Below are 21,107 nucleotides of genomic sequence, written 5' to 3' on the forward strand. Positions count from 1 at the left end.
GTACAAATAGATATTTTTGTTTTTTATTTACTCGAGTTACACGTACGTAGTGTGTTTTGACTGTCTTAGCCATCCTAATGTTTGACAGTGCAAAGTCAAAAGCCTTTTTCCCCTCACTAGCTCGGAAACACGTGTCCTTTAAAACCAGCGGGTAAAAAAGCATTTTATCTACTAGTGGGTAACGTAATTTGACCTTGAATAAAGTCAAATTAACTGCTTTAAAATTGATAAAAGTAGGTGAATCTAGTAATAAATATGATTTACCACCTGTGGAACTACTGGAAGCAGTGATAAACGCATTTTTGGCGTTGTAGTTTCCTCGCTATAGTGAGGGGAAAAGTTTTGTGTTACACTCGGGTGCAAATTTATTTTACTTCTCGTGTGTTAAAAAATTCCACACTTGGCGTTAAAATACAACTTTGCCCCCTTGTATAACAAATAACTATTAAACTTTACTGTCCCATCACTCCCATCGTCCTATATTGGTACCATTATTTAAACATATTTAAAGGACTTGCTTTTGAAAAACAAAAGTAATTGTTTTTAACAAAAGTTATTTACGATTTGAATCAAAAGCCTTTCAATTCTTCATTTAAATACTGGCAGTCATTATTATATCGCTAGAGGTTAATGATTGTTCGGAGCTGCCATGCTGACTCATAAAAAAAATGATGACATACCATTGTCTCTTGCTTTGAGCCATCAGCTAAGTCAAGATTCGTTAATGATGTCCATTGCTTCCTTTGTACAGTCATTAAAATTAAAATATTTAAACTTTCACTATTTTTCCACATATTTTAAATTGCAAACGGGGCTTAATCCAGAGTATACCTTAATCTGTCCGGTCTTTTCCGAGGCCACGGGGACAATGCCGTCCTTGAAACGTCGGAGGTTAGCGTTTAAAACATAGTAATACGCCATTAAGTTCCGTTTAAAATTTAAAATATTTTTTTTTTATTATGGCAACAAACAGTGAAATATCAAAAGGTACCTAAAGTAGATGGAATACAGAAAAGACAAACAGTGCCGAAAATTTGACAAATGGATATTGTTCACTAATTTAGAAAGTTGATAGGTACTGAGGGGTAGAAAAAGATTTAGATTTTTTATTCTTCCAGGAATGGCATACGCGATGTTAGCCGAGGTGGCCCCAGTAGCGGGTCTGTACATGGCGTTCTTCCCGGTTCTAATCTACGTCTATTTGGGACCTCACCACACATCTCACTAGGGACGTTCGCCGTGGCCTGTCTTATGTCAGGGAAGGTATGTAAAAAAGAAGAGGCCTTAAGGAAGGGTTATCCCAACCTATCGACGCTGAATCGTCTTTCGCTGACCAAAAATCGTTCATTCATTAGTATGAAGACGTTAAAAAAAAGGGTTAGCGGTAAGAGCGTGCGACTTCGAACCCCGGCTCGTACCAATAAGTTATTCGGAACTTATGTACGAAATGTCATCTGATATTTGCCAGTCGCTTTTCGGTGAAGGAAAACATCGTGAGGAAACCGGGCTAATTCCAATTCGGCCTAGTTACCGTTCGGGTTGGAAGGTCAGATGGCAGTCGCTTTCGTAAAACTAGTGGCTACGCCAAATCTTGGGATTAGTTGTCAAAGCGGACCCCAGGCTCCCATGAGCCGTGGGAAATGCCGGGATAACGCAAGGAGGATGATGACTTGATGAGTATGAAGACGCGTCGGCATTGCTGAGCGCATCAGTACGCATGTTCATACTAACGAGTGATTTTTGGTCAGCTAGAGCCAATTCTGCATCGATAGGCTTGGGGATCTAAATATACGAAACTGTTCTAATCTATACCCCCGAAGGGAAAAAACGATTTCACTGCAAATTTAGTTAGGACATTCGCAATAGCCTGTCTTACTAAACTAAACTTATGGCGGGGTCGCCATGTAAGCGTAACGCTCCCCGTTGAGAGAAAAATCTTGTAACGAAATGAAATGAAATATTTATTTTTCCAAGTATATTGCAATGCGCATATCAACGTCAAATAAAGCTACGCCGGCTCTAACCCTACGCCTCAGCCTCGAGAAGATTTCAGTCCCCCAGTTGGAGGGGGGTATCCACTATGGGGCCGGCAAGAAACTCGGCGGGCCACTTCCTTTCAAAACATTTGAAAGTATGATTAATTACTGAAATCTAAACCTTACAGATAGAGATTTTGTAACTTACAGCAAGCGCGGATCCAGCTTCGTGCCCAGGGGGGGGTCACGTGGTAAAAGCCTAGGCCTCAGGGGGGGGTCACGTGGTCTATTTGTATGGCCAACCTAGGCTCCAGGGGAGGTCATGACCCCCATGACCCCCCTTCCCCCTGGATCCGCGCATGACCTACAGTGCATATCACGTAATCGTCTTGTAACTTTTTCTCCTTATACAGCCTGGCAAAATAGAGAAGAAATTAATAGGGGCACCACCGTCTATGTAAACAGTTTTGTCTGTGGCAACCATAGAGTATATTGAATAGTATGTTATAGAGTTATCAGTCAAGATTTTCGAATGCAGTGCCATCTATTATTAAGTTACGACAACTTTTCATGTGATTTTCCATGCCTAAAGGTTCCTTTTCGAACATAAAGCATGTGGACCCTTTAAACATGGAACGCCACATGTTTATGGCGGGATTTCTAAATATAGTTTATTCATCAAACAGTCACATTAATCAATATTTGAACACTATCTCATTTACCAAAGAAGTTCAAACTTCAAACTTCAAACTTTTTATTTTGCAAGAATACACGTAAATACATAATAGGTCTTAAAACTAGGGAAGTGTCAGTGTATTCGACCAACAGGTTCACATTAATACAATTTAATGTTACATGTAATTAGCCATAGAAGGCCGTTCGCTAGTTCGCGGTTGGTACAGCGACTTCTAGCGAAAATTTAGGACATCAAAAAATACTTATACATTTTACGAAAACAAGTCATTACTCAGTTTGCGGAAGTAACAGTGACATCTAGCGAACAACTTGCACTACGGCAAATAATTGTTTTTCACGCCCTCTATCGTTAATTTTCCTAAACATATCCTAAGATTCCAAAGTACATCGGATTTACTATTTTCTTTGACTGAAAACACTATTGAGTAACTTCTGTATGAGAACAGTAAGTGTTGCCATGAAAAAAAAAATGTTCCATTTCTTTTTTTTTTGCTTTAAGTTACATCTTTTTATATGTATTTATATTTTTTTTTTCTGGCGTTTGTGTTAATTTCATAATGTATTTTTTTTCTTCCAGGTTGTACATACGTACGCAAAGATGCCAGATATAGATAATATTAGCAATATAACGAATGTATCTCATATAGCTGCGGACGTTGTTACCAGTGAGTATTTTTTTGTTAGTCGTGCATATTTTTCTCTATTGTTGACTGACAAAGAATTCCTTAAGACGCAACAGGGTGATCCCTTCTCTATACAAATGCTCTCGACTATTTCCTCCCCAGTTTTACAAGCTAGAACAAAGATTATTTCAACACAGACTATTGTTGTCTGTGTTTTGCTTTTTTTCTATTTTTATTTTGAATGGCATTAGAGCCCATTGAAATGGACCACAATGGCCTAATATTCAGACAATCTAAACTGTCAAACTCCAAAACAAGTTTTCGAGGAGAAAAAACAGACGAAAGCGGCACCTCGATTTAAAAAAAAATCGCGATATCTCTCACCTGAGTTGTCCTTAACGCACATTTTTTTTCTATAAATCTAATCAAAAATTAGAAAAATCCAAAAAATTAAAAGGCTCCTTTCCATTGAAGCATTTTCGCTCCTGTTGCCTCTTAAGTCATTTCGCCATTTATAGTTAAAACATGACTATTACAATACATTATGTAAATATTGCAGGTCCAGCAAACGGATCTATGGAGTACACGCCAGAACAAGTGCTCAGTATATTATGTTTAACTGTCGGCATTATGCAGGTTAGTACTATACTTTTATTCCAGTTTTTTAACTTCGACGCAAAAACGACGGGGTGTTATAAGTTTGACGTTTCTAGCTCTCTGTTTGTCTGTGTGTGGCATAGTAGCTCCCGAACAGATGAACCGATTTAATTTTTTTTTGTTTCAAAGCTGAATTAGTCGGGAGTGTTCTTAGCCATGTTTTATGAAAATCGGTCCACTATGTCGGAAGCTTTTTCAAAATTTTAATTTTGTTATTAATCAAAGAATAATCAACCAACATAATATGTAAATGTCTAATACTTACTAAGACTACTACTAATATTATGCCTACTATGTATACTATAGGAGACTACGGCTGGAATCGAACTATCGTGCTCTGATATCGTGGTAAATGTGCCTTTCAGACTTCAAAATTTGGTGAAAATCTGTTTACTACATATGTTTGGTTTTTTTTTTTTTGACAATTAAAATTTTGTGGTTAGGTAATTTTTTTTGTAAGGTCATCAGGTATACACCGGGTTTTTATTGAATTCCGTTAACTTTAGAGGAAGTTTTTTTAGATCAAATACAATTAATTTCTCTAAGAAACTAGTGTCTTAACTCTTACGGTTATCGAGTTATTAAAAAAATAAAAACAATTACTTAACACGCTTGTGACAGCCTTTAACACTTCGTAATGTTATTTGTTTTGACATGTGCCGTCAATGACTCGCCACTAACTTGAATGTTATTCTTATGGGTCTCTCACACTAATTAATTCATTTATTATGTATGAAAACGATGAAAATTTTATTTCTGCGAATTGAATTAAAAGTGATATACAAGATGGTCCCTGATAATGAGCCTAACGAGGTGTCGAATTTAACGGAAAACACACAAAAAACACGGTGTATATCTAACCTACCCCATTTTTAATATCCAGACATGCATGTGGATATTCCGGCTCGGCATGGTATCAACTCTACTCTCCGAGCCGCTGGTATCGGGGTTCACAACCGGCGCCGCGTTCATCGTGATCTCTTCCCAGCTGAAGGATCTCTTCGGGATCAGGATACCTAAACTGTCGGGGAACCATAAAGTTGTACTTGTAAGTAAGCTTATAATTTAATCCCAACTATTAAACTTTCATATAATCCCATTACGAATTGAACGGAATAAACGTAAACAAACTGCTGTCACTGTCGAAGTATGGCCACTCCCGCTCCCCGCTGAAAGTGCCGCCCACCCGCTCTCGGTTACCTCACAGTAACTGCATGTCAAATGAATGAATGAAATATTTTGAAATGAAATGAATAATGCGAACAGTCGACCTGTCATAACTCTCTCTTTACAGACATGGTTCGCGTTCACCTACACGACCTTAGAATGTGTGTTAGGAACGCGTCTCTTTCATAAATTTTTAAATAAATAAATACACAGATCAACTTAGCCCCAAACTACGCAAAGCTAGTACTATGGGTGCTAAGCGACGATATACATACTTAAATATTTTTTTATTTTTTTATACTACGTCGGTGGCAAACAAGTATACGGTCCGCCTGATGTAAAGCGGTCACCGTAACCTATGGACGCCTGCAACTCAAACAGTGTCACATGCGCGTTGCCACCCCATTAGAAACTTGTACACTCCCTTTTGCTGTGTTAAGTACACAGCAAAAAGGAGTGTACAAGTTCCAAGGAGGGTTCGGGTTGCCGACGACTCAAAGGACAATAGACGGAACAAGTTAGTTCCGTAAGTCCTCCCGTCATCAGCACACCGCACCCTCGTTGAGCTCTGGCAGCCTTACTCACCGGCAGGAACAAAAATAGATAAATACATACTTATATACATAGAAAACATCCATGACTCAGGAACAAATATCTGTGCTCGTCACACAAGTAAATGCCCTTACCGGGATTCGAACCCAGGACCGCCGCTCAGCAGGCAGGGTCACTACCGACTGAGCCAGACCAGATGTGCTATTGTGCTGCTGGCTATACGCACGATTTTTATTTATACGATACTAGCTTTTGCCCGCGGCTTCGCTCGCGTTAGAAAGAGACAAAAAGTAGCCTATGTCACTCTCCATCCCTTCAACTATCTCCACCTAAAAAATCACGTCAATCCGTCGCTCCGTTTTGCCGTGAAAGACAGACAAACAAACAGACACACACACTTTCCCATTTATAATATTAGTATGGATTGTACTAATATATGTGTCTTGTCGCTCTTTAGCGATAAGACCGCCTGTTGTTTACCTTTGTTCGTGTTGCTTCCTTGTTTGTATTGTTGTATTTTATCAAGGTGTGCAATAATAGTTATTTGTTATACAAGGGGGCAAAGTTGTATTTTAACGCCGAGTGTGGAATTGAAAAACGAGCAAGTGAAAGGATTCTATAGTTGAACTTGCGAGTTTTTTAACACACGAGAAGTAAAATACATTTGCGCCCAAGTGTAACACAAAACTTTTCCCCTCACTACAGCGAGGAAACTACAAGGCAAAAAATGCGTTTATCACTGCTTCCAGTAGTTCCGCAGGTGGTAAATCATCTTTATTACCAGATTCACCTACTTTTATCAATTTTAAAGCAATTTATTTGACTTTATTCAAGGTCAAATTACTTTACCCACTAGTGGATAAAATGCGTTTTTACCCGCTGGTATTAAAGGACAAAACACGTGTTTCCGAGCTAGTGAGGGGAAAGGAGTATTTGTATTGTATTGTTATATTATGTGTATTGTTTGTTAAAGACAGTGATCGAGGTGTCGAAAGCGCTCCCCACCACAAACCTGGCGGCGCTTACCATGTCCTTCTGCGTGTGTCTCATCATCACCTTGAACAACGAACTTCTGAAGGTAACCTTTTCTAAAAAAACTTTTTTCAACTAAATCAATCAATCAATCAAAACATTTATTCGTAATAAACTACACATTATGCATAAAATGGCTAAGAACTACAAAAGTATAAGGGATGGACAAGTTTATCACGAAATGGTCCCGTCTCAGCATAATGCCGACCCGGAGGACAGCGCTGAGTGTACCTACTCGGGTAATTCCAAATGATAATCACCCTTGATTCCATAGTAATAATTTCCCTTTTCGGAATTTACCGACGGTTTTTGACGTTCGGAATTACCCGAGTACACCTTTTTTTTTATACTGCGTCGGTGGCAAACAAACAAACGGTCCGCCTGATGGAAAGCTGTCACCGTCACCTATGGACACCTGCAACTCAAGGAGTGTCACGTGCGCGTTGCCGACCCATTAGTAACTTGTACACTTAACTAGACTGTAAGAGTGATACAAAGCGCGTGTGGCCTAGCGGTAAAAGCGTGCGGATTTCGGAGTTCATAGGTTCAAACCCCGGCTTGTACACAATGAGTTTTTCTGAACTAAATGTCATTTGATATTTGCCAGTCGCTTTTCGGTGAACGAAATCATCGTGAGGAAACTGAACTAATTCCAATAAGACCTTAGTTTAGCCCTTCGAGTTGGAAGGTCAGATGGCAGTCGCTTTTTAAAACTAGTGCCCTCGCCAAATCTTGGGATAGTTGTCAAAGCGCACCCCAGTCGCCCATGAGCCGTGGCAAATGCTGTAAAAGTGTTAAATAGGATTGTGTCCGATTTTTTTGCGCCCTTCTTTTTGTGTGATGTTATTGTCTGTATGAGAACACAACATTTTGCAAAATTCTCATAATAAACATATTCTATTTGAGAGTTTCTTTTTTTTCGCCACTTTTAAGAAATGTGATATTTGAAAAAAAAAATGCTATTTCTTCTCAGAATCACTAGCTTTTTCAATCCTAGTTGTTAAAAAAATGATCCCATACGATTTTTTCTTATTTTGTTACCGTTAAGTGTGTGTGTGTTGTGTGGGGTAGCGAAAGAAGAAAGTAACAAAAATGTATGGAAATTCTGTGACACTTTTTGTCTCCCAGTGAGATTGAAAGCCTACTCGTGATTCTGAGTACAATTTTATTGACCTAAAATTCCCTAAAAAAATAAAAAAAAATGCAAAAAAATGCTCATTTATATTTGCAGCCTTGGGTATCCAAACGCTGCCGAGTGCCAGTCCCTATTGAGCTGCTGGCCATAGTTATCGGGACTCTGGTCACCAAATACGGGCACTTGAAGGAGACCTTCGGGATTAAACTCGTCGGGAGGATACCTACAGGGTAAGTGAACACTTACTACTTTATGGACGGTCAACAAAATCTTTTTTTTTTATTGTTCAGAACACATACGGTCATATATCAAATACGTAGTAGGTAGCAAACATGTATAAGGGATGAAAATGTCGGGCTACGCTCAGGGTTCCGTAGTTTTCCGTATTTTTCTCAAAAACTACTAAACCTATCAAGTTGAAAACAATTTTCCTAGAAAGTCTTTATAAAGTTCTACTTTTGTGATTTTTTTCATATTTTTAAACATATGGTTCAAAAGTTAGAGGGGCGGGACACACACTTTTATTTCCTTTAGGAGCGATTATTTTTGAAAATATTAATATTATCAAAAAACGTTTTTAGTAAACCCTTATTCATTTTTAAATACCTGTCCAACAATATATCACACGTTGGGTTTGGAATGAAAAAAAGTCCCCACTTTATATGTACGGAGGGGTACCCTAACAACATTTTCTTTTTCACTTTTTATTTTACTACTGTCGGCGTGATTGATATACATATTGGTACCAAATTTCAGCTTTCTAGTGCTAACGGTCACTGAGATTATCCGCGAACGGACGGACGGACGGACAGACAGACATGGCGAAACCATAAGGGTTCCTAGTTGACTACGGATCCCGCATGGTCCTTTGAAAAATGTACGGCTCACCGGCCAATTGTGTTCATAAAACGCATGCCTTCCTAAGGAACCTTGACGTTGACGGAATCATCGACGACGACGATATAACATTGTTATTAATAACAATGATAACACTTAAATTTTTGCTGAAAAATATCTCCACGCTCAAGAACTCCACGACCTAATCCCTCCTTCTCCTTTCCATCTTCGGACGTCTAGGCGGGGAGGACGAATGCACCCGTATGCGGTCAGTATTCCATTTGTCCGCACAAAACGATTTGCCTCATCCTCTGATGCGGACTGCAAAGGAATGGAATGCGCTCCCACCATCTGTGTTCCCAGATAAATACGACCTCGGTCTCTTTAAAGCAAGAGTGAAGGCTATTACTGAATCGGCGAGCTCCATCTTAGACTGTGTCTTCACTTTCCATCAGGTGTGACTAGGGTCAATCGCTGATCAGTCTACAATGAAAAAAGGGGCGAAGGTTCTCACATTTTATTTTATTCTACCCAGGTTCCCGACGCCGTTCGTACCGCCGCTAGAGCTCATGCCGACAGTGGCAGTGGACTCCATCACTATAACCATGGTCACCTACACCATATCCATGTCCATGGCGCTTATATTCGCGGCCAGGGACAAGTACGACGTGGACTCCAACCAGGAGTTGCTGGCGCTGGTGAGTACACACAGACAGACAGACAGGCGGACGAATGGTTAGACAGACAGATAGACGGACGGATAGACAGACAGACAGACATACTGAAAGATAGATAGATAGACAGACAGACAGACAGATAGATAGACAGAAAGACGGACAGATAGACAGGCAGACAGATAGATAGACACGCCGTTTGTACCGCCAAACCAATCCATCAGTACCTGGGCCTCTCGGCCGGCCGTTTCTCAGTAGATCGACACTCTTAAGCTCTTGGCCGCACGATCCTGCCCATATTGGCCGAGTCAGCGAAGACAAATAAATAAACATTGTGGGGACCCTCTCCCAGGTTTCCCACCCCGTTCGTACCGCCGGAGTAAGTAAGTGTATGAAAATGACATACCACGAATGTCAAGTCAAGGGCGCCGATTTTGATCCTTGCGGTAGTAAGACCTCCATTTCTGTTCCTGAATCGTACAATAAGAATCGAAGAAAATTAAGAAATTACCTGATAATCTTTTACTTTTATCCTTACTTAGCACAATTGTACCTTTTTTTGTCGATTGTACATTGTTATTTCTTTTAGTAACTAAAAGAAATAAAAATAATAATTAGCTGCTAATAAATATTTCATACCAAAATATTGTATTTTCTATCTTATTTTCAGAAACCGTTCGTAATCTATAACCGCCCTCTTGAATGGCGACAACCCGCCTAACGGGTTCTCCAGCATCTGAGCAAAGTTTCCGAGTGCCCACGAGGCGGGTTCTTTATTGCTAAAGTGTGTATTCCTTTCAGGGAGCCAGCAATATAATGGGTTCATTCTTCCACTGCGCGCCGATCTGCGCGAGTCTCTCAAGGTCCTACATCCAATATCAGGTAAATAATTAATTTTATCAGATTAGAACCCGTGAACTGTGGAAGGCAGAGAAAATTCACACACGTCACAGTGACACAGTATAATAAAGAGTACTATCGTACAGTATGGCCACTCCCGCTCCCCGCTGAAAGTGCCGCCCACCCCCTCTCAGTTACCTCATAGTTACTGCCTGTCAAAAACGTGAACAGTCGACCTGTCATCTCTCACTCATACAAGCATTGTACGCGTTCGCCTACACGAGCTTAGACTGTGTGCTAGGAACGCGCCTCTTTCATATATTTGATCGCCAGTGTCTGAGGTGTGACAGTGACATTGACAATTCTGTGCCTATTTCTGGGTTGATAAGTCCCACAACCTTCACACTGGCAAAATTGTCCCAATGGACAGATGCTATGAGAACTAAAAACTGAACTGAAGTAACATTGTTTTTCAGCGTCAATATTTCATTGAACAGGCAATGAACGGCCAAGTGACACTGTCGAGCGACAATTGTCACTATTGTAAAAGACCACTGGTATACCTCCATGGTTCGTCTCATTCCATTAGATCGCAGGTTCGAGTCCTGCCGGAGGTGTAAATATGTTATAATTGTGTCCGGAAATAAGTGTATGACAACTATTCTAAGAACAAACTAAATTTGCATTTGCTCGCTTGAAATCACCTGAGTAGATTTAGCTAGCAGGTCGAATACCATACTGGCAGGGGGCGCCACAAACCTTCTACCTCATTTGATACACTAGCAGGATGATGCGTGTATATCACTGCACTTGTGTTTATTTTGCACTCTTCAAAGTTCTAATATAATTGTCCAGTCTATTTTTGAAACAGTTCACTGGGCGCGCTAATAACAGTTTCAAGCCTTCGTAAATTGTCATATATTTGAAATTTTCGACTCTTGCCACCGTGACGCGATGGCCGTTCGGTTTAGGCATCCGTCCGGTAAATGGAGGACGCTGGTTTGATTCCAGCTTGGGACACTTGAGGCCGTGGTCATATTTTCTTTGTATAATATGACATTTAGCGGTAAGAGCGTGCGACTTTCGATCCGGAGGTCGCGGGTTCGGGAACCCCGGCTCGTACTAATGAATTTTTCTGAACTTATTCTACTTGAATAAACGATTTTAAACTTTTTTTTGTGTGAAAATGTCATTTGATATTTGCCAGTCGCTTTTCGTGAAGGAAAACATCGTGAGGAAACCGGACTGATTCCAAAAGGCCTAGTTACCCTTTCGGGTTGGAAGGTCAGATGGCAGTCGCTTTCGTAAAAATGAGTGCCTGTGCCAAATCTTGGGATTAGTTGTCAAAGCGGACCCTAGGCTCGCATGAACCGTAGCAAATGCCGGGATAACGCAAGGAGGATGATTTTCATTGTCATTTCTTGTTATAGGCCGGCGCCAAAACCAATCTAACCCAAGTAGTGAGCGCGCTGCTGATATTGTGCGTCCTGCTCTTCCTGGGACCGTTCTTCGAGAACCTACCCCGCTGTGTACTCGCCTCCATCATTGTTGTGTCTTTGAAGGGACTGTTAATGCAAGTTTTAGACCTTAAGAGGTAAGCTAATACTGCATAGCAGGTAGGTCGTAGGGCCAGAAAATTTGAATTTAGCCGGTAAACCAAATCTTGGCACTAAAAAGGCGGCAAATTTCTCACGGCTCACCGGCCAATTGTCTTCATAAAGAGCGTACCTTTTTAAACCTTGCCGTTAGTGGTATCATCAACGAGTCATTTCAAAAATTAAGATTATAAGGTTTACTTCCTTTCGATTTTGAATTGTATTTTTGCACGCCTTTTTATGCCAGGATTTGGTTGACCGTCTGTATTTCTCAGTAAAATAAGACAAAAAGGTGAAATATTCTAATAGAAATGTGATCAAATGTTCAAAGACATAGTAAATTAGTAGAGGGTTGTTACAATTTTGATGCCGTGACCAGGATATTAGTACTTAACCTCGTTTTGAACCTATGTGACTGATAAAATTTTGAAAATTTCGCGCTAATTCATTATAGTCTGTATCTTGAGGCATTTAAATAAATGTAAACTAAATCTATACAAAAGGCTCCTTGTGCCAGTTGAGGGTAAATGAAAATATTACACGATCAAATTAGAGGCTTGAAGATAGGTTGCTCAGTAAGAGACCCGGTTTTTGTTTTTGGTTGGTTAATCGACAAATATTGTTCCGTTCCGTTAAAGTATGTACTATAAAGGCTGTGCTATAAGCACTCTGGTACTTGGATACTCCACGAATAAAGATGCAGGAGAAATGTTGTTTTTCAGGTTCTGTTACCTGAGTAAGTTGGACGCGGCAGTCTGGCTCATCACCTTCCTTATGACCACACTCATCAACATTGATTACGGGTAACTTTTCAATTATTGATAGTATACCAGTAAAAACCTTTTTTTTAAATAAAACAAGCATACGGTCCGCCTGACGGAAAGCGGTCACTGTCACCTATGGACGCCTGCAACTCAAGGAGTGTCAGTGTTGCCAATTAGAAACTTGTACACTCCTTTTTGTTCCTTTTTCCTTTCTGCTAAAAAAGTGTACAAGTTCTAAGGAGGGTTTGTTTGCGACGACTCAAAGGACAATAGACGGAACAAATTAGTTCCGTAGTCCTTCCGTCACCAGCACACCGCACCCTCGTTGAGCTCTGGCAGCCTTACTCACCGGCAGGAACACAACACTATGAGTAGGGTCTAGTGCTATTTGGCTACGATCTTCTGTAAGGCGGAGGTACTTCCCCAGTTGGGCTCTGCTCTAGATTTGAGCGAAATGATATCCGCTGTGATGTGCCCTACCACACAAAGTGGAATATCATTCGCTATGCCCTACCTCCTACAAACTCTCATTATCATCATAAGGCCTCGTACATCTTGACAGATGATTTAAACAGCGTCTGAATGTGAGAGACAACTCCTCTCGTGACTATAAAAACCTATCCGCGAGCGACATGAACTATTACAAACTCTACCTTTATGTTAATTATAAATGACTAATATTCTGAATATATTTTAGGTTAGTGGCAGGCTTACTAGCCAGTGTGGGGGCGCTGTTCATCCGCTCGCAGAAACCCTACACGTGTCTGCTGGGGCGAGTTCTAGAAACAGACCTGTATCTGGACATCAAGCGATACCGAGCCGTAAGTACCATTTGGATACTCATATTTTTATACCATTTGGATACTCATAATTTTTGTTCTGCTTTCGCAAATCGATTACACGCACATGCCGTTCAGGCGGAATTACTGAAAGTACATAAATTTACTAAGTTATAATATTTTTTCAATACGTAGGTACATAATAAACGGCATTGGTACATCAATTTCCATAAGAATAAAGTAGATAATGTAATTTCTATCTATGAGTACTGAGTGGCGCCGCTGCAGAGCATGCTCCCCAGCGGCGCCACAATCAAAGCCCATTATTTCGTTTCCCGCTATAGGTACAGTCATAATATCATACGTCCATATTGTATGTTATATAAGTACATACATCATTTTACCATATAATTAGTTGAATTTCATTATGGTGACACCGCCGCAGAGTAACACACGAAATATGTCGTCTCTATTATAATTTTCACCACCATAAACAAAAGCCTAATAAAAACTGTTTAATAATGGTACTTTTTTTTTATACTACGTCGGTGGCAAACAAGCATACGGCCCGCCTGATGTAAAGCGGTCACCGTAACCTATGGACGCCTGCAACTCAAACAGTGTCACATGCGCGTTGCCACCCCATTAGAAACTTGTACATTCCCTTTTGCTGTGTTAAGTACACAGCAAAAAGGAGTGTACAAGTTCCAAGGAGGGTTCGGGTTGCCGACGACTCAAAGGACAATAGACGGAACAAGTACATGCTTTCTTTCTAAGCTATTTCGACCGACTGAACACTTTGTAGTTAGATATTGTCTTCCATATAGCTTGCGAGTTCTTTATCCATCTATAAATGCCTGTAAAGTTTTGCTCTCTCTTTTCAGTTATCGTAGGCATTTAAATATCGCAAATTTACGAAAACGTACCTCTTAAAACGAACTAGTATCAAATAAAACACAAATAAACCAACAATAATCGTTTATAGACGTCACCGTAACCTATAGACGCCTGCAACTCAAACAGTGTCACCTGCCGTTGCCACCCCATGGATGGGTTAAGAACCCAAAAAGGGGTACATTTATTTGTTGATGAGGAGGATTCGAGTTGCCTGACGACTCAAAGGACAATAGACGGAACAAGTTAGTTGTAGTCCTCCCGCTTATCAGCTCACCGCACCCTCGTTGAGCTCGTCGCTTAGCTAACCGACAGGAACACAACACTATGAGTAGGGTCTAGTGCTATTTGGCTGCGGTCTTCTGTAAGGAGGACTTACCTCTTAAAACGAACTAGTATCAAATAAAACATAAATAAACCAACTATAATCATTTATACTCAACACGCTCCTACTAGGAGTAAGGATGCCTACTTTTTACATGGCGAAAGAAATATTGGTTCTATTTTATATTCTTACATTTTATTATACTTTGGTGTAATATTCTGTTTCATGAAAAATGTGTTGAATATTTATTCTTGTACCTATTTCAAATGTTTCTTATATTGAAATTTTTTTCTGAATGTGTAATTGTGTAGACATATTGATTTTCTTACTATTTACTCCATTTTGCCTGTGTGGTGACGGGTTAAGAATTTCACCACCCCCTTTCTTCCCGTGGGTGTCGTAGAAAGCGACTATGGGATATGGGTTAAATTGTGGCGTAGGCGAGAGGCTGGCAACCTGTCACTGCAATGTCACAGTTTCGTTTTCTTTCAACCCCTTATTTGCCAAGAGTGGCACTGAAGCTTTAGTAGTTTCATGTGTTCTGCCTACCCCTTTATGGGATACAGGCGTGATTGTATGTATGTATGTATGTATGTACTCCATTTTTCCGACGCTGTTTCACAATACTATCTATATACAACACGTTTTCAAAGTGGTTTGTTTGGACATCATTTCTCATTACTCAGCATGCCCCTGCTAGCCATGTCCAAGCCCTCCTCCCTCCTCGCCCAGCCGATCAGGAACCCGACCACATACATGACCAGCCAGTATATAACTAGACACACCGTCCATCTGAACATGTCTAATATGCTCACTTCGTAGTCCAAAGAGTAGGGGTATTTTTTATATGGGAATAGACGCATGACTTATTTGTTCTTAGTTTTTTTCTTCTATATTAGTTTTAGATGTATTATATATATTTTTCTTTAGTTTCTTGTTTTATTAATTTTATTCTTCTATAACTTAAAATGATAGGAACTTCAATGCGTATATTAGTGTTTCATTCTTCTTGTAATATCCTGCCTTGAGGAATTACTAATTTATTGCACAGATTTTAAACTATAGACATGTTGATTATGTTGGTGAATTTTGTGTTTTTTTATAGCGAAATTTTTAATTTACTTTGGTTTGTTTATATTTTTTGACATATTCTGACGTTGACAAGTTTGATTGAGTGATTGTATAGACAATTTATATTCGTTGAAAAAGTATTCATTGATAAGTAATGAAGGTTTCATTACGATAGTAACGATCTTAAGATCGGAGTTTTATAGGCATTTTCAGAATTTGGGACCCCCCAATTTATAGCGTAAGTTGTTAACAAAAATTAACTCACTGTCAGTATTGTGACGATAATGAAGAATGAAATTCCTGTAAAAATATTGTTTTTGTGTTAGTTACATAAACTTTGAGCGATGTAATGTAGATTTACATTCAGAATGTGGAAAAAAAATTTTTTTACGCAGATTTTATGCTTAATTGTCGTCAGAAAACTGACAGCGAGTTAATTTTTGTTAACTTACGCTTATTGAGGTGTCCCAAATTCTGAAAATGCCCTTATTTCATTATATCGCTTTTTAAGATGATATACCGTAATAATATAATGTGTTTTGCTTTTAATAATGCGAAAGATAAACGTATAAAAACTTAAAATTCACGTTTCTCGGGACCTGAGACTAAGCTAGCTCGATTTTTCACCCCCGAATTCCACATAATTTGAGCGAAATCGTTAGAGCTGTTTTATTATTTATTTAACCCTCCATTTCAGGCCGAAGAGCTGCCAGGCATCAAGATATTCCACTACTGCGGGGGCCTAAACTTCGCCACCAAGAACCTGTTTAGAGAGACCCTCTTCCGCAAAGTCGGATACATGAAGCCCATCGAGATATTACCTGATGACCAGTACAGCAACAACGAGGCAATGACCAAAAGCGAGAGCTATGTGTGGGACCCTACTTTCGGGAAAAAGTAAGTTTTATTACGCATAGGTTGTTTGCCCGCGGCTTTGCTTAGGAAATCAATCAATCAATATTTATTTGCAAAAATGTAGTATTACAGTGAGTTCTTAAAAGTATACAAAAAGTGCGTACATTCTACTTGAATAAGCATGCAAATTTTACTTATAAGCTATTGTAGTGTTGAATACCCACACATGTGCATAGCTTAGTATATATTGGCATTACTTGTTATTTAAGACACATTAAACGTATACTCCATACGAAGTAGTTATCATTTACGCTCCACATCACATGGCGACCCTGCCAGGATAATCTAATAGCGTATGCTAATAGTACATTTCGATACAAGTGCGTAAAAGAGGAAGTTCGAAGCGAGTGGCGATAAATTAAAACACGACCGAAGAGAGTGTTTTAAATCGACACGAGTTACGAATTTCCTTTTCGCACGTGTATCGAACGACGTTTTTCAGTACAGATGAGCCTCCGAAGTTTCGACCTGGCATATAATGAACCACTTCTCGAACTAGTGCGTAAAAAAACGACCATCTGTACTGAAAAAGTTATTTAACAGACCAAAAATTATAAGGATTTAAGTAACTGCTGCAAAATAATAAATTAATAATTAATACTCATTACATTAGACATTTAAAAAATTACAAATTATTTACACATTGCATATTCTCATTATTATTTTAATACAATTCATGTCAAATTAATACAATTCATGTTTGTCAGTGTCAAAGTGTGGAGTTAGAAAGATACAAAAAGTAGCCTATGTCTCCATCCCATCAACTATCTCCCTTAGATTACATGTGTTGTTATGCTGCCAATTGGAAGTCTCATTAGAATTTTCACTGCATTTTTTTTATACTACGTCGGTGGCAAACAAGCATACGGTCCGCCTGATGGAAAACGGTCACCGTAACCTATGGACGCCTGCAACTCAAAGAGTGTAACATGCGCGTTGCCACCCCATTAGAAACTTGTACACTCCCCTTTGCTGTGTTAAGTATAAATACACAGCAAAAAGGAGTGTACAAGTTCAAAGGAGGGTTTGGGTTGCCGACGACTCAAAGGACAATAGACGGAACAAATTAGTTCCGTAAGTCCTCCCGTCGTCAGCACCCCGCACCCTCGTTGAGCTCTGGCAGCCTTACTCACCGGCAGGAACACAACACTATGAGTAGGATAGTATATTCTACTAGTCTGGTTTGTCCGCAGGTCCAGTGCGTTATAATAGACGCGTCGGCACTCTCGTATGTGGACGCGCCGGGGGTGAAGATGCTCGTGGTGGTGACGAACGAGTTGGAAACTAACAACATTCATGTTTTGCTCGCGGGAGCTAATGGTAAGAGGCCATATTGTTTTTCAGTTAAACCACAGTATAATAAAGAGTACTATCGTATGGCCACTCCCGCTCCCTGCTGAAAGTACCGCCCACCCCCTCCCGGTTACCTCATAGTTATCGCCTATCAAAAACGCGAACAGTCGACCTGTCATATTTCTCTCATACATGCTAGACTGATGCCAGGAATATGCCACTTTTTGCAGTGAAATTCTTGAACTTGTCCGTATTTCATGAGTTTAGAATAGAAATCGTTTTTCGTGGTAAACATTACAAATAGGTATAAAAAAAACGTTTATTTTTGAATAATTTGATTTATTCAATTAGCAATGTAAAATATTTTTTCTACTCCCGTACTGTATTCGTGAGTTACAAGGTCGTGCATAGAACTTTAAAACCCTAGATAAAAGATATCAGGACAAGTCTATCTAGTCTATACCCTGAATACATTTAGTAGCAGTAGCGGGATATAGCTGTTACAGTTCAGTAAATACATTGCTACCAACTTAACAAACCAATTCGCAGAGTCGAGACTCCTTCGTTTTCTACTGCGTTCATTGGCGACGCGTCGAATCGCATTCAAATGTATGAGAACTCCACTCAACTCGGCTCGATTCGTCTTAGTGGCCAGGCTTCAAAGAACCATACCATAGACAGTTTTATTTTCATGTTTGCACTCAAACTGCATATTCAAAATGGTAGGCGGTCCACTAGATAACTAAGATGACTGAAAGTAGGTATTTGTTGATTTATAATTTTCTTTCAAAATAAGTGTTTGGTCGTAGAAAACGTATTGTATGCAACGGTGTTTAACTGAGTCAAAAAATGCTCGTGGCGTCTTTATTAACAATTTTCGGCTTCGCCTCAAATTGTTACCCACGCCACTCACCTTTTTTGACCTCTTTTAACCACCAGTTGCATAAAATACTATAAAACAGTAAAAAGATGGAAGTAACTAGAATCAAAAACATGACAGTCACTTGACAGAATATTTTTGAGGTTATAAGTAAGAGACATTTTGAAAATGGTAGTGCAAGAAATAATTAAAGGAATAGGAAAATTACACATACACTAAGTTAAATAATTATATACACCAATATTAAAAATAAAATATAAAAATAAATAAATAAAAATAAAATATCATGTACACAAACATACACATACACCGTGTTTCACTTAACACTAAAAACCTGAAAACCGTTTGTTCAGAATCGAGAGTGGAATCGATTGAGCTATATCTTGATGAGGGTAATATTTTTATTTAAATTAGTATGATTAGTTATTTTTTACGTGCCTATTCAATTGTACTCGTAATACAACATTGTGTATATCGCATTGCTAGAGGTTGTTTACCTTTTTCAGTATTTAGGGGTATTAATACTGGCTGGTTACTTGGGCGATTATTTTTTCCGCTACGAGTTTGACGTTGTTTGTCAGTTTAATCTTAATGTTTATCATAAGTCATAACAAATTGAACTCTTACCTAATTACAACCTTGTCATTCTGAATATTAGGTTTAAATTTGCTTAGTGCGATTACCTGTCCAATTTGAAGTTTACTGTGACAAAGCACTTTAAAGTTTTACAATGACATCTTAGCTGTCTATTGATAAACCTTATGTCGTTGCCGTAATGTACACAAATAAATAGTTTTATGGTTTATGATGGTAGTTAGCAATTATTTTATTGAGTGTAGAGCTAAAAGTCAAGTAGAGCTGTACAGAAATCTAAAAATTCAATTTTAAAAAAAGTAACCATCAGATTAAAAGATAAATACTCTAGATGAGTTTAAAAAAATAAAAATCAGTTGGGGTGTCTGAGGTTTTGAGTGATACCGGAAACACGTTGTATAAGTATTAATACATACACAAATGCATACACACATACATACATACATAACATAACATACACAGCAGCAAATTAAGGCAGAGATAGGTAATGATTCTTTAGTAGAGTTTTGAAGCTTTCAAGTGATTTAGCACACCTAATCTCTAACGGCAGGCCGTTCCACAGCCGAACCGCTCGAAACGTGAAGGAGTCATTGTAAAACTTTGTAGAGGAAGGAGGAGGAGCAAGTTGATATTTCCGTGAAGGTCTGACGGAGGACAGATAATTAAAACGCTCTTTAAGATAGGAAGGAGTAGAGGGGTTGAAAAGAATATTATAGAGAAGAGCTAAAATATGAGAATATGATAAAATATGAGGTTATGTTACGAAGTTTCACTTCTTCCGCCCGGGGGGACACCAAGCACTATTTTCTTTTTACCGTGCTCATTTTATTTATTTATTTAATCAAAAAGTAACACAGCATTACAGTTTACACTAAGGCACTGTGAAACTACAAAATACAAAACAAAACACAAACGATAAATAATACAAAAAATAACACAAATTAAACATTAGATTTAGGCGACGACGTCGTCTGACTCGGCGTAGGATTCGGCAGGTTGCCCCGGAGGTTTTAAATTCTCACCTTAATTTTCCAGGGCCCATGTTAGAAATGATCCACCGCTACAACAAACTGGAGACCAACAACCAGCTGCAAATAGAAGTCTTCCCAACCGTACACGATGCCGTCGTCTATTATAAAGTGCTCGAGGCCAGAAGGGTTGAGAACGCTGTTCCTCTCACCATCAATGCGTGACCTTGACTCGAGTAGTAAAGAACACCGTTCCTGTTACGATCAATGCGTGATCTTGACGCGAGAAGTTGAAGAACACCGTTCCTGTTATTATTAATGCGTGATCGTGACCTTGAGACGAGCGGATGTAGTACTAAAGAACGCCGTTCCTGTTGCTATCATTGTCTGACCTTGGCGCGAGTAGTAGAGGTAAAGAACGCCGTTCCTGTTACAATCAATGCGTGATCGTGACATTGACGCGAGTAGAGGTGTCAAACTCGGTACTACACTAGTCACTAAGTGACGATCAGTGATTTCCTTTACTAACACAAGTTACTACAAAGTGCTCGAAACTAAAAGAGGAGAACACAGTTCCCATTCCTTAAGGCAATTAGTAGTGTTAAACTGTGGACTAAACTAGTCACTAAGTGACGATCAGTGATTTCCTGTACTAACACAAGTTGGGTTAGTTTCAAACTCGATGCATAGTACTGTCTAGGGCTTCCAAATACCGGACCTTAGCCAATACCGGTATTCATTCCGGTATTGGCGATTTCAATACCGGGATCCCGGGATCCCGGTATCGAAATTGGGAAAATATGAAAACCAAGTAATTTGCTTAAAATAACAAATTTTATT

General features: G+C 39.3%; 1 protein-coding gene across 1 annotated transcript in view; it reads left to right on the forward strand.

The window, feature by feature from the left end:
- Positions 1 to 20,814, forward strand: part of LOC125236787 (sulfate anion transporter 1) — a 37,973-nt gene extending 17,159 nt beyond the window's left edge. Inside the window, 15 exon segments of the mRNA XM_048143713.1 lie at positions 1,119 to 1,196; positions 1,199 to 1,263; positions 3,250 to 3,337; positions 3,855 to 3,931; positions 4,836 to 5,000; positions 6,645 to 6,749; positions 7,935 to 8,068; positions 9,211 to 9,373; positions 10,151 to 10,231; positions 11,620 to 11,783; positions 12,507 to 12,587; positions 13,246 to 13,369; positions 16,315 to 16,518; positions 17,726 to 17,852; positions 20,335 to 20,814. Of these exon segments, the coding sequence (XP_047999670.1) occupies positions 1,119 to 1,196; positions 1,199 to 1,263; positions 3,250 to 3,337; positions 3,855 to 3,931; positions 4,836 to 5,000; positions 6,645 to 6,749; positions 7,935 to 8,068; positions 9,211 to 9,373; positions 10,151 to 10,231; positions 11,620 to 11,783; positions 12,507 to 12,587; positions 13,246 to 13,369; positions 16,315 to 16,518; positions 17,726 to 17,852; positions 20,335 to 20,492 (1,814 nt within the window). The 3' untranslated portion in view covers positions 20,493 to 20,814.
- Positions 20,815 to 21,107: the final 293 nt, after the last annotated feature.

Source organism: Leguminivora glycinivorella, chromosome 19 (genome assembly GCF_023078275.1).
Source record: "Leguminivora glycinivorella isolate SPB_JAAS2020 chromosome 19, LegGlyc_1.1, whole genome shotgun sequence".
NCBI classification, from domain to species: domain Eukaryota; kingdom Metazoa; phylum Arthropoda; class Insecta; order Lepidoptera; family Tortricidae; genus Leguminivora; species Leguminivora glycinivorella.